Source organism: Drosophila serrata, unplaced genomic scaffold (genome assembly GCF_035046125.1).
Source record: "Drosophila serrata isolate PLE 108 unplaced genomic scaffold, ASM3504612v1 contig_165, whole genome shotgun sequence".
Lineage (NCBI taxonomy): Eukaryota > Metazoa > Arthropoda > Insecta > Diptera > Drosophilidae > Drosophila > Drosophila serrata.
Genome location: NW_028257063.1, coordinates 4652433 through 4666602, shown reverse-complemented (window position 1 = coordinate 4666602; position 14170 = coordinate 4652433). Strand labels below are relative to the sequence as shown.

At 36.3% G+C, this 14170-nt stretch overlaps 1 protein-coding gene across 1 annotated transcript in view; it reads left to right on the top strand.

Annotated features, from left to right (window-relative positions):
* The window catches only part of Ir48b (Ionotropic receptor 48b), an 86517-nt gene extending 73114 nt beyond the window's left edge, over nucleotides 1-13403 (top strand). Inside the window, exons 2-3 of the mRNA XM_020947929.2 lie at nucleotides 2393-2423; nucleotides 11586-13403. Coding sequence (XP_020803588.2) covers nucleotides 11586-13403 — 1818 coding nt within the window. The 5' untranslated portion in view covers nucleotides 2393-2423. The remainder of the gene's footprint in view (nucleotides 1-2392; nucleotides 2424-11585) is intronic.
* The last annotated feature ends 767 nt before the right edge of the window (nucleotides 13404-14170 follow it).

Below are 14170 nucleotides of genomic sequence, written 5' to 3'. Positions count from 1 at the left end.
CCGCCAGCGACCCAAAAACAAAGCACAAATCGTACTGAGATTACATTAAGCAATATTTGGTTTTCTCTGGTTTTCGGTCACCAAGGAGAGGAAAGTAACAGGTGAATCCCATGATTATGTGTTTTAAGTCAGGTGTATGTGGAGAATAATAATTTAAGGATTTATATTAAATAAATAATTGTTTTCTAATACTTGAATCTTGCACAATTTTATCTTTAACTATAATATAGTATCAGTTGATATGCAATTTATGCACTTTGTATTTATTTTAAATATTTATGGTAAGAAAGGGATATTATTTATAACAGTAACATTAAGTAGATGTATTTAAAGAGTGGTTTGTGTAATCCAAAACTTACTAATACGGTTTATAAAGATTTAATTAAAAGCTAAAATAACCACATACTTCTCAAAGTCACTTTTATAAATAATTTTGATTGACAACCTTTTCAAAATAATTAAGAATATTATTATGATAATAAAACAGAGTTAAATCACTTAAAAAAAACAATAAAATTATTTTCAAACTAACTTTAAGAAGTTCCTAAAAAATCATATAATGTTCCCAGCTAAAATATATATTAAAACCCTTGGTAAGACTCCCATTTACCACCTTTATTCCCATAGCACCAATCAGCATCCTGATGATTCTTTCAACGAATAACCCAGAGAGACCCCACACCTTATCTCCAAGGGGAACTTCCCCCGAAAACAAAAAGAAACCGAGGCAGAACTACTACCAATTGTGGACTTTGTGCTCATGTTACCAATTTCCAATTAACTCCGATACGCAGATAACTGCACAAGTTTTTTGTGATAGGTTCAATTAGAAGAAGATCTGGCCATGAATGGAGGTACTTCGAAACCCCTCATAAAAAAATCCAGTAGCATTGCTCTCTGTGTTATCACTAGGAATGCCTAAGTGATCACGAATATTCGGTGGTGTCAGCTATTTTGTTTACGATTTTCGAATCTTACTCTCAAGTGACGCATAATTGTGGGCCAGAAATTTGAATGCCAAAGAATTCCGACTTGCGATATGCGAGAATAATAATGATGAAATGGCAGAATGGATCGCTGGCAGTTTATCAAGTATTCTGTTTGCTTGGGGCCATAAAGCTGATGAAATTGATAATGAGAATTGGGACTCTGTAAGTCCGATAAAGTCGCTTAAATATCAGTTTATAGAAAAATTTGATGAGACATTTTTTAAAATGTGTTTCGAATTTTGCTACGACTCAAACATCAAACTTGTTGCTATTTGGTTCGTAGCTGAACTTCGAGCTTGTTGCTATTTGGTTCGAGATCGAACTTCAAACTTGTTGCACTGTTAACTTAACATTATTGGGGAGAAATACCTTAAGGAACTGAAATAAGTGTTTTAAAAATATTAAAAATTAACAACAAGTATTTAATAATATCTTAAAATTCTATGCAAATTTAATCTACTTTAAGGTATTTTTGTTAAATATATTACGTCATTTTAAAACCATTAAATACCAGTTTAAAACCATTAAATAATTTAAATTTCTTATATTTGTGTTTATGTCTAAAATATAAAAAATTGCATTATTTATAACTTAGCTAATTTTAAATTATGTTTTATACAATTTTATCAATATATTTAATGTTATATTATTATGCTTAACATTTAAATAAATATATCAATGTTTTTAAGGATTTTTTTATGCAATTTTAAATGTATATAGTTTTTGCAATTAACAATTCTTAAAGAATTATACCATTTAATCAATATATTTAATGTTGTATTATTATGCTTAACATTTAAATAAATATATCTATTTTTTAAGGATTTATTTATGCAATTTTAAATGTATATAGTTTTTGCAATTATTAATTCTTAAAGAAATTTACTTACAAGTTTGCTGAAAGGATTTTAGGATATTAAATTTTTTTTTAATTGTATTATCCTTTTTTTTAGATTACTTAATTTATATAGGGACACTAGGATATAGTAAGAATGTCTTTCCCAACCTATAAATTATATAGTGCTGAATATTAGTATTCAAATTCTTTAAACCTTTCTTACTTTCTAATTACTTTTACTTTCCCTAACAATTAAATATTTATTAAGTACGCATTAAGCCAAAATGACAGATTACCAAATGTGAGACCAATTGACCCAAAGTCAAAAAGGAATTTTGCGCAATTTAATGAAGATTAATGAGGCATTTCGTTGATTTTTCAAAACAATAAAAATAAGGCAAAAAGACGAAAAATTAGCCACTGATAATGACAATGATAAATTAATTAAACTCATGAGTTTAATGCAAAATTCCAAGTGTCAAGCTGAGAACTTTGATAACCAAACCAAAAGCGTGTGAAAATAAAAGTATTTATTAATAATTAAACACTTTTTTTATACTTGCAGTATACTTCAGCTATTTATTCACTTGGCCAAGGTAAGTACCTATTGCCACCCACATACTCAGTGTATTTTTAAGCCAAAAATAAAACCAAAAACCGCACAGAGAATTCCTAGTAGCTGTAACTGAATAATCGCAGATAGGTTTCTTATTATGCAACCGAGGTCCTTGCAGCTCTTTTTTATTTATTTATTTTTTTTTTATATATATTTCTTTTTGGCCAACTCAGCAGGACATGGCAGGACAGTGAAAAGTGTCACTGGCGCCATGTCGCGCCAAAGGAAAAATAGCAAAACGAGTGAGAGAGAAAAAAATGTGTGAAATCCACACTCCCTTCGGCTTAGCAAACAAAAGAAAAACAAATTCACATATTTATGAGGATGTCAGGTGTCGTCCCCTCGGACAAGTCAATTTCGGGTTTTGTTTTTCCAAGCAAAATATATAAAAAAAGAGAAGATGATGCTGCTGCCGCATCTCTGATTTATGAGTCTGTGGGTGTCCTTCCGAGACGAGTCCCCGTCATATCTGATGCAAATGTGTCACACTCACGACAAGCCGAGAGTTAATTCCCTCTCATTTCGCCACTAAGCCTGCCGAGTTCCCCGAGCCCCCAACTCAGTGAAAATAAAAACCCTGAGAAATATTTTAATTAAAATTCACTGTGCCCCGAAAAAAAAATAAACGAGAAGAAATGAAACTACCAAAAACCACAGGCAGACAGGATAAACCTAAACCACCGCCGCCGCCTGATCTCAACTGATAAACGCGAAAACCAACAACACAAGAGTGGCCCAAAGGCAACGGTGGGCGTTGGTAAAAAAATAAAAATAAAAAAAACGATCTGCAAAAAATAAGTAAAACACAGAAAAAAATCAGGCAAATGCGAAATATGTGAGGGTTTTTATAGAGGGGAATTTAAGATGCTCTTTATGAAGTTGTATTTCCATTTTAAGTTAGGTTTAGGAAGAAAATAAAAGTAAATATTTAAGCTGTTTGTTAGATATAAAGCTTTAAAAACAGAAGCAAAATTCAAAAATAAATAATAGGTGCATATATCCCTCGGAAATTAGGCATGCTTCTGGCTTTCAAATAAATAAGAAGAAACTATTTCTTGAAATAAATATTAAATATATCAAATATGTACTCATAACTATGATACGAATTTTCAATGGAATTTTATTAAACTTTATCTTAGATAAATTATGGTTTCCTTCTAGTTTAGAAAAAGATCAAAAACACGAATAAAATAATTTCAAAGGAATACCTTTACTTTATGTAAGTAAATATTAATTAATAAGCTCTAGCATCTCTTGAAACTTTCAGGAAATGAATTTGTGATTAGTTTATTTAAATTTATTTATATTTAATTAATTTATTTTATTTAAGCTTAATTCATTAGGGAAATTTTCTATATCAAGGTAAGTTTTTTCATCATATATTATTTTAAATAAATTTTGAAGCTATTAAAACCCTACATAATAAACTTCCAAACCGGCAAACAAAGTAGAAGAACCCTCAAAAAAGTGAGGGTATTAGCAAAAACGGAGCAATCTCCGCGTTCCAGGGAACTTTAAGCGATTGTCCCTGGACGTTGAAGTGGTGCCCCAAAGAGTTCACCTTTCAACGCCGATGGTGTTGCTGATGGGTTTGAGTTCCTTGTGGACCTGCGGCCCCTCTGCAGCCTGGCACTTGGTCAATCGATGGTTTGGAACTCTCTCGATTTGGGTTACACGAAATACCCAATTTACCGCACGCATATCTTCTATATATCTTTACTTTATTGTCCCCAGTTTTGTGTTTGGTTTTCAATTAAACCCAATGAATTTATAAGACTGAGAACCCTTTTTAATTACCCAAAAGGAAAGGGGCACCCGTATGGCATTGGTGACCAACTGTCGGACATTACTAACAAGAGGTTTTTCCTCTTTTTTTGGTTAATGAAAATGTAGACAGCCCTTGGAACTTTCCCAATTTTCCGGAATTTAATTTATGCCTTGTTGGGCTTCATTGAGTTTTCATTTTTAAGGGAAAGTGAAAGTGATCGAAACTTCTGTTTCGTTCGCGTGGCTGACTTCTGTTTAAAGTTCTAGGGGTTGATCCTCGGGGATGTATATCATCAATCGGCTTTAAACTGTTTTACATGATCGATAAATGTTGACAAAGGAGGAACCATAACCATACACCTCAGACAATTGTTGATCCCTTGAGATAACAAAACGAGTTACCCTCGAAATAAAATTTAAGGGGGTTGCTGCCTTTCACTCTCCTCTCCTTTCAACAAATTTCTAATCAAACGGGTGACAAATTTTCGATGGCCAATAAACCGCACCTGAAACACGTGTATTTGTGCAAATAATTAACAATCGAAGCAACTGCAAAGTGAGAAGTTCCTCAGATGTGAAAACAATAAGCATTTGATGTTTGCAAAGATTTACATAAATTTCGAGTACATACCAAAATTTATGTGCGTCAATAAAGGAAATATATGCGTAAACAAGAGGCAAAAATAGCCATCAATGGATACAAATTAAATTTAAAAAACAAGAAAGGAAGCTATCTTCGAGCAGTCGAAGAGTGTATACCCTGGCAGTTATCCATAGGATCATGAGATCGAATTTGGAATAGATCACAACTAAGCATTAACATAGAGTACACGTTTGTAAGGATTCTTAATACAAATTGCTGTATCACTTTAAATTAAAATGAACTAATGGGTTAATAAGAGTTAATTAGCTAGCACAGAGGACTGATTGATCCCTCCTATAGCATCCATATATATGATAATAATTGTCATGGTAAAGACTTACCTTACTTAATTCCTTCCACTGTTTGTATTCTTGGTGACTTCAATAGGGCTTTATAATATATAATCCATATAAGCATCTTTCTGATCATCCATTTGCATTGCCTTGGCCACGTGGTATTTATGGGGTCGAAGTTTAATCACTATCACTGCACTATCACTACAGATGTTAACAGGTGGGAGGCCGCGTACACACTGAGGGCGGTGGGCCGGCAGGGCCTGCTATTTATAGTCTCCGACTCTCTGAGTAAAGAGAATAACAGAGAGTGAAAGTGAGAGCAAGCGAGAGTAAGTGATATCTCTAGAGATAAATAGAGAAAGAGAAAGTGAGAGAGAGGGAGAGCCAGATAGCTTCTAAGCTGAGCAGAGAATCGGAGAGGCGGACATGGATGAATGTTTATGCTGATCAAGAATATATAATATATATACTTAGTAATATATATACTTAGTAATGTTTACTGCGTTGCAAACTTCTATCTAATATCATAACACCCTCCCAAAGTATAATAATCACAAACTAAATGTTGCAAAAATAAATGGCAAATACCCAAAAAAGAGAAGAGAAAATAAACAAGTGAGAAATATATATCTGTATAAATATATTTTGCAAAGCGTGTGCCACCAAAATTGGTAAGATCGCTGTATAACCAAAAATCTCTTTGGCGCCAGTCTATAAACCTTATATTTATGACATTTTACGACTTCTGTGAATTGGCAGGCATCATCAAAATCAAGATTTGCGTTGCCTTTTTATTCATATTTTCTCTGCGAATTAACGCTCTTTTGGCCAAATGAAAGGTTAAGGCCAAGGCGAAAAGGTTAATGTGTTTCTAAATGCCTTGCTAATTGACGTGCGGTTTTCGCACTAAACAAAAGGGCCTCACCTGGAAAGGCATTGAAAAGATACAACAATTTTTATATCTAAATTATTGGAGATTACTTTAAAGTACTTTCATTGATTTAGCTGAAATAGGTCAGCTTTTAGTCACATTAATATAACAAAGATTTAGGTAAACTTCTCTAAAACCAAGAACTATCCGTTTCCTTGGTCAGATCTTTGTTTCTTTGTCTAAGATTTATTTTTAGTGATTATGTATGGTTTAAATATTATCTTTAAAGACAAATATTTTCCTGAGCTATAAATAGGTTAAGCAAAATTAACTAATTTGACACTTTTCCAGACAGCATAACACAATGCCTTTGCCTAATTGATACCCACATATTTCCATCCTCTGCAAGTTGTTTACAAAAATAGTCCCCAAGTCTATGTTTACAATATGTCTTAAAATAATAAAAAAAAAAACCTTCTCAGTTTGCAACTCTAAAAATACATGTGGTAATAGATACCGGTAAGACACAATCATTAGCTTCATTACAAGGCCATTAGGAGGAAGATGCCACCAGACCGTGATGATCATCATCAACATGCTAATGCCAAATATTGTGATCATCTCTCTTGTAATTTGATGCGCAATAAATCCACCTTTCCCACCTACAAAATAGAAACAGAGGGCGGGAGTGAAAATATACACAAATAGCTAAAGAAAAAAATACGAGTTGGAGCCAAACATTTTCATTAAGCGGACAACGCATGACACCCACAACGGCGATGCTATTTGCACGCTCATAAGAAGCGGGCTCATAATTCATTGAACCAACAGGCCAGACTTTGGCTTTGGCAGCAGATGCTGGCCCAAAGAAAATATCAAAAAAAAATAAAAATAAAAATGCCTAATATCGCCGAAATGAATGAAACATTCGGGGGTTTGCCTAAGCAATTGTCGTGAGAGTGCAAAGTGATTATAAAATCACTTCTCGCTTATAAATACCCCACTAACCGATAGCTCGATAACCGAAAAGATCTCGACCTGACGAATTTCGCGCTGTGACTGAAATTTGCATGTGTTTCCCTCTACCACCTCTCAAAAACTCCCTTCGATTTGCATTCCTCGTCTAATTAGTGATGTCTCTGATCTCTGCCATGGGAACTTCACTTCACTCGCAGGTTAATTAGCATTGAAAACAGGTGTACCAGAAGCGTGATTAAAAACCAAATTTAACAAGATTTTTTCTTATAAATCAGAAAAAAAGCAAACAAGTGTGGGGTTTTTTTAGGTGCGAAATAGTTTGAACTTTCGATTTGTATCCGGATAAAAACCCAAAAAGAAGCTAGTTCCGTTTGTCTAAGAATTCTGCTTAAACCAAGTCGATAATTGGTTCTTACTTTGAGTTATTTTTAAACAAAATTATATTCTTCAATACAAAATTAAATAGTTTTTTCTGAATACAAAATAATCCCAGGATAACGATGATCTTTCAGCAAGCAGAGCAGACACCGCCCCCACATTGGCCAACTAATCAACTTTGGCTCAGAGTGGAGTGTGTGTTTGGTACAGGAGCCCCAGAAATGAATGGCAATCCTTTAGGCACTGACTGTGCGGGGCAATCAAGTGAGAAAATTAAAATTACACGACCATGGCACCAGCAGGAACCAGAGGCATTTAAAGGTTCATAACTTCCAAGTCAATTACGCGATGCGCCTGCTGCGAAGGCTCTAGGTTTCTCTGGGATTCTCTGGGATTCTCTGGTATTCTCTGATATTCTCTGGGATGTGAATTAGAAAAATTGCACGCTCAAGTGGAAGAGAGGACCACGGGTCTGGTCAGATCTTCGCTGACTGACTGACATAACTCACGAGTGGCAGACACAGAGCCAGACCCAGACGCAGCCACAGATACAAATAAACTGAGTTGCAGCCTCCGCATTTAACCGCTGCTCAGTTGCAGGTGAACTAGAGACAAGCAGGAGCTGGAGATGGACCAGGAGCAGGAGCAGGAGCTGGAGCACCTCGAGATCCTCAAGAGCACTCCACAAATAAAGGGACTACTGTGGGAATCATGGCCCCAGATCTTGCTTCCAGCAAGCACACAAGGAACACTGGGCTCGCCATCAGCGAATTAATTTGTGACGCGCGCTCTCCATGGAGCTGCCTCCGGATTCCCCCATCCTCAAGGAGCCCCATCTTCATCTTCAGCTCCTTGGCCTCCATCGTCGTCCAGTTACAGATTCCCAGTTGCAGTCGAGGAGCCATGGGCCTGAAGGCAATTTACTCTCCTTACTCAGTGCTGCACGCTGTGGTAGCCAAACTCGTGACTGCAACAATGCACAGTGGCCAAGGGTCTCTTTATAGGTTCGGAATTAAATAACTATAATTAGAAAATAACTAAATTGATAAAATACTGCGAAATTGAGTTTATAATTTAAACCAAGTAAAAGTAAAGTAATATTTCTAAGGCGAAATGGTTTTAATTGTGGTTATGCAGTCGCAGGGAACTTAGAAACTAGTCTTCTTAAGATCACATAGACAGAAATACCACCTTACAAAAAAATTAAATTTAAAAAATTTGCTACTAATTTTAAACTAAGTTAAGAATTAAGCAAAAAACAAAGTTAATTTCGGGAAGTTAAAATTCCTAAGCCCTTGCTGTGAAAATCCATCATAACTTAGTCAAAAATTAATTAATTTTCAATCGGAAAGCTCTGCTGTGTTAGTTTTCACAAAGTTAATAAACCTGCATACTCAATTTAAAAACTAAAAAAATTTTAATTTTTAGATTAATTTTTAACAATTTTATTAATGCAAAATTTTCAAAAAAAAATTTGCCACAAAATTTTTTCTACCAGATATAGCTAGATCAACTCGGTTGTTAATGCTGATCAAGAATATATATAGGGTCGGAAATGACTCCTTCATAGTGTTACTAGCTTCTTAGTGAAATTTTTATACCCTGTAATATAAATATAAATCTATTAAAAATATTAAAATTTTTGAATTGAATATTGACATTAAAAAATCTAAATGTTTTAATCAAGTTAAGCTGGAAATAAAAGTTTATTTGTAATTTAAATACGTAAATTTAATATGTGATATTTTATACTTATATAGCTATTTATAAAATTATTTTGTATAACCCTCCCACCATTTTTCGTGTGATTTTCAACCACTGTGCAGCTGGCAGCATGCTCGTCTTCGTCATCTACTTCGTCGTGTGGCAAGTGGCTGCCTGCCTCACTGCCTCACTGCCTGCTTGACTGCAGTTGCAGTTGCTTTGGCCTCGGCCTTAAGCCCGGCTCCATCTGCCTGATCTTCAGCTTCTCTTAGAAGCCATGGCCAGCTCCTCTTGGCCTTCTTCTTCATATTTTGTTGTTTCTTCTGTTTTATTTTTTGGGGGGCATCATCTTGGCGGCTTTGGCGCTGGTGTCAAACGTTTTGTAATCTGTCACGTCGCATCGTTTTAATATTTGTGCGCTCATGGCCCCAAGTACGAGGAAATGCACTCGGCTGCGTGTAAAAATAGGCGTAACCCTTTGGTATTTATGGTCTGGGCCAACTCCAGCTCCAGTCTCTTCACGGTCTGAAGAGACTCTACCACTGGAGCACAGTGAAGCATCTGCAAAGGCAACGGCAACGGCAACGGCGCTCCCCCGATGATCGTTTTGTTTGGTTTTCAAAAAGCGGATGCAGTGCCGCGGGGTAACATGGTTACTGTTCTGCAACAGGTTCAAGTGTCTTGGCCTGACGCTGGTCTGGTCTCGTTCCACACTCTTCCCAGCTCCTTGCGTTTTTCCACTCTTTGATTATCTAAATCATTATTAGTTTGACCTTCAGCCCCAGGGGCTGGGATCTGTGTGCAAGTGCTTTTCTCTCTTATCTTATTAATTATTTGCTCTTTATTGTATGACGATGGATGTGGTCAGGGGACTACTGTGCGTATGAGTCATATGAGAAGAGGAGATCTAGTGGGAAAGCATGAAAATATACGGGAAATAGAGAAATTAATTTAAAATAAATAGTATTTAGGATAAGATTAGATATTTAGATGATTTATGTTTATAGAAAATCGAAGTATAGGAAATCGAGCAAAACTAAGTTTTTAAAATTTCATAACTAAGCCAAAAATGCTTTAATTTTAATTCGGAATGCTGCCCTATGTTAGTTTTTGTTAGGTTAATAAATCTGCATACTCAATTTAAAATGTAAAAAAAATTTAATTTTTGATAAATTTTTGTCGATTTCAAGCCCTGAAAAAATTATGAAAAAATTTATAAAAAATTTGTTCCCCTAAAATATGTCTAGATCGATTCGCCTGTTGATGGTGATCAAGAATATATATGATTTATAGGGTCGGAAATGATTTCTTCACAGAGTTTTGAGTTTCTGACTAAAAGTAAAATTCGCTGAAAGGGATTAAAAATAAACTGACAGCTGACAGCCTTGTTTTTCTCGTTTCTTCCTGAAGATTCTTAACCTCCTTTACGGTTATAATTAGCCAAAGCTAATTACAATTTTCAGCGAAGACCACCTGGGCATTGACCCACTGAAAACGAAGATCAGTTCGCTTCGGTGGCGTTCCATTCAAAATCACAGTTCCCAACATTCAGCACGCATCTCAGCGCGTAATTTGCCAAAAAGAAAACCCTACTCAAAACGCATCTTAAAGATACAGTACTTGGTGGATACAATCCCTGACAACCGCTAATCAGGGAAGAGAGAGCCCAAGTGAGGATCGGATCCACAGGCATTCTGATTGGATGGAACCAAAAAGGGAACTCCTATATTTAGTTAGAGAGAAAATGGCGCTGCAGACTCGTGGCAAGATTTCTGGGATTTCTGGGATTTTCCATTCCATGTCGCCGCTTCCCATGACTTTAGGTTCCTTTGTCTCTGCGCGAAAATATTGACACGATCCGGCCAGAAATTTTGCACGCTCATGAGAATGGATAAGCTAAATACCATAACCATAATACCAATCTCCAGCCACGTTTATAAAGTGCCGCTAAAAGTGCCCCAATTGCCGCCGAGGATGCTTTGCGTGGGTGGTGTTAATTGCCCCAGACTCAATCAGGTGGAATGGAATGGAATATTTATAAGGTTGGGCAATCAATACACATTTAGATAGAGTCCAAAAAAAAATCCCTCTCCCTACATATTCATATGAAAATATCAAAAGTTGAGTGCTAATTGGGCACCGAGACTGCGAAAAAGAATTGGACAAAGGCGGAAGTGATCGTGACCGACGAGAAATTGTATCAAAACGGATATAAATTATCGTATGGGAATTGTAATTTTGTTTATTGGGTAAATACACTACACTATACAATGTGGTAGTAAAATGTATGAATGAAAAATAGTTGAAGTTACTATGATAAAGAGGAATAGTTATGCATTATAAATATTAGAATAATAGTAGTAGTTATATTAGGTAAAAAAGGACTAGTAAAAATCAAAACAAAATATAGATATATTTTTAAAACCATTTACCATTCCTCTCATATAAGTTACATTCCATAACATTCACTCACTCATAACAATCTCATCCTGCTCTTTCTTACAGATGATCCTTGAACCATCTTCCAAGATTTTCCTGCTTCTACTATTCATTATCATTTCTTTAATAAGAATACAAGCTCTTAATAATATTTTAAGTGAGCTTAATAAACGTTTGCTGATCTCCACAAACTTTTTGTATTGTAATCACACCGATAAATTATATAATTACGAAGCAAATTATCTTCGAGATATGCCATCCTTGAGTCTGATGATCTTAACGGAAGCCTTTAACGCCACTGAACTTCAATATAATTTGGGAGCCAAAAACAAACTCTTTGTGATTTTGGAAAATGAAGAGCCGCCCTATGATATGTTCAAGTCCTTGGATTTGCAATTTCAAGAAGCTGAATATGTGATTATCATAGAGAATCCTGTAGATATGACACAGGACATCAGATGGTTGGACCTTGTGAGGTATTTGTGGCAAGAGGGCTATGTGCATGTGCTCTTCTATACCTCCTACAATGAGAAATTGTATCACAAAGTTATATTTCCCAAACTAAGGATAAAAGAAACTGACATTAAGTCCTATATCAATCTTAGAGGATCGTTTCAGAACCTATATGGTTACCCCGTTCGTGTGGCTGCCTATAATAATGCTCCTCGCTCCATGATATATGTGAACGGTGTGGGAAAAACGATCTTTGCTGGCTTCTACATGAGATTTATAAGGGCTTTTGTGGCCGCAAGGAATGCCAGTTTTGTGCCCATCTTAACGCCAAGTAATTCTCCAGGAAATTGCACTTTGGCTCTCCAAAATGAGAGAGTAGATCTGTGTGCCGATGCCTTGGCAGCGAATCCTTCAGCCTTCAGTTTAACCCATGGATTCAGGATAGCCGCTGCAAATGTCCTGGTGACACATGCAAAACCTTTGCATTCCTATCGCTACCTGACTGCTCCCTTTCAGCTGGATGTGTGGCTGTGCCTGGCCAGCTATGTGGGCCTGGTGGTGAGCTTCCTCAGCCTAATACACTGGCTGAAGAGTGGAAGATGGGACTTTAGCAGGCATCTTCTCGAAGTCTTCAGTTCGCTTTTGTACAGTGGTTTCCACCTGAAGAGGCTGCAGGGAAAAGCCCGATATATACTCTTCTTTGTGCTCTTCATAGCTGGTTTTGTGTACTCCACCGAGTATTTGGGACTCCTGAAGAGCTTGCTGATCTCCGAGGTATTTGAGAAGCAAATCAATAACTTTGAGGCTCTGGTGGAGAGCAATATAACACTCCTAGTGGATCCTTACGATAAGATACTATTCGCCAAGTACAATATGCCGCAGATACTTTGGTCCATCATCGAGACCGTATCCTTTAAGACACTGCTGGAGCGCAGGAATCGCTTCGATCAGGATTACGCCTACGTACTCTTCTCGGATCGCATGGCCCTGTACGATTATGCCCAGCAGTTCCTCAAGCACCCCAAGCTGCTACGCATTCCCATTGACTTTAGTTTCCTCTACACCGGAATTCCGATGCGGAAACGTTGGTTCCTCAAGCACCATTTGGATCGGGCCTGGTACTGGGCCTTCGAGAGTGGACTTACGCGGAAACTGGCCCTGGATGCCGACTATGAGGCGGTGCGCGTGGGCTACGTGGATTTTCTCATCCCGGAGCACCTGGAGGCACAGCCTCTGGGACTGGATTATTTCATCATGCCAACGATTGCTCTGGCCCTGGGCTACAGCCTGGCCCTGGTTAGTTTTGTCATCGAGATGACGGCCTGGCGCATCAGCAAATTCCTGGGATGCAAGCGGAGGACGCTGGTGGCCAGGGAGGCGATCATGGAGATGGGAACGAGTTCAGATGGCGGTGATGTTGATGTTGATTGAGTGACGGATTGATGTAGTTGTTTATTTTTTTCTCACATTCTTGATGTTGTGAAGTTTTTGCACAAGTTAAAGAGTCCTTGGATATATAGGGTTTTTTTTCCTGGGAAAAGAATGTTGCTAAATTAAAACACTAAGCACTGCATGGTAAATGAATGTTTTAAAATACTTAAAATATTGAAATAAATATAAATATGCTAGAAAAAATATATTTCTGGACTTATTCTTGGTTAAAAGACTGTACAATAAATATATTTTATAATAATAATTAAATAAATCATAGTTTTAGGTAAATATAGCCATAGTTATCCAGCATTTTCTCTATATGTTTCAGATGCTACTCCAACCCGTTTTTTTAATATTTCTACTACTTGTGATATTAACAATAATATTCACAATTGGAAATAGTTTGCCGGAAATAATAAATTAACTCAATGAACGGCTTCGCATCTCCACCACATCTCTTCTGCGAACAAATTGATTTATTAAACAACCATATAAACAATTTCCATCACTATATGAAGCCCATAACCAGAATGATCTATACCAAACCAGAAACCCTAAATTCCACAGATTTAGGAGATCGATTGGGAGAGGAAAATAAACTATTTGTGGTCATGGGAAATATTCCACCATATAAGCTCATTGGGAAACTAGACTTACGCTTTCAACTTACTGATTTTCTCTTTGTAATCGATAATATTCTAGAAGATGATGATTGGAAACTGTTTAATATTGTAGCTCAAAAAACAATAAAGTTATTAGAATAC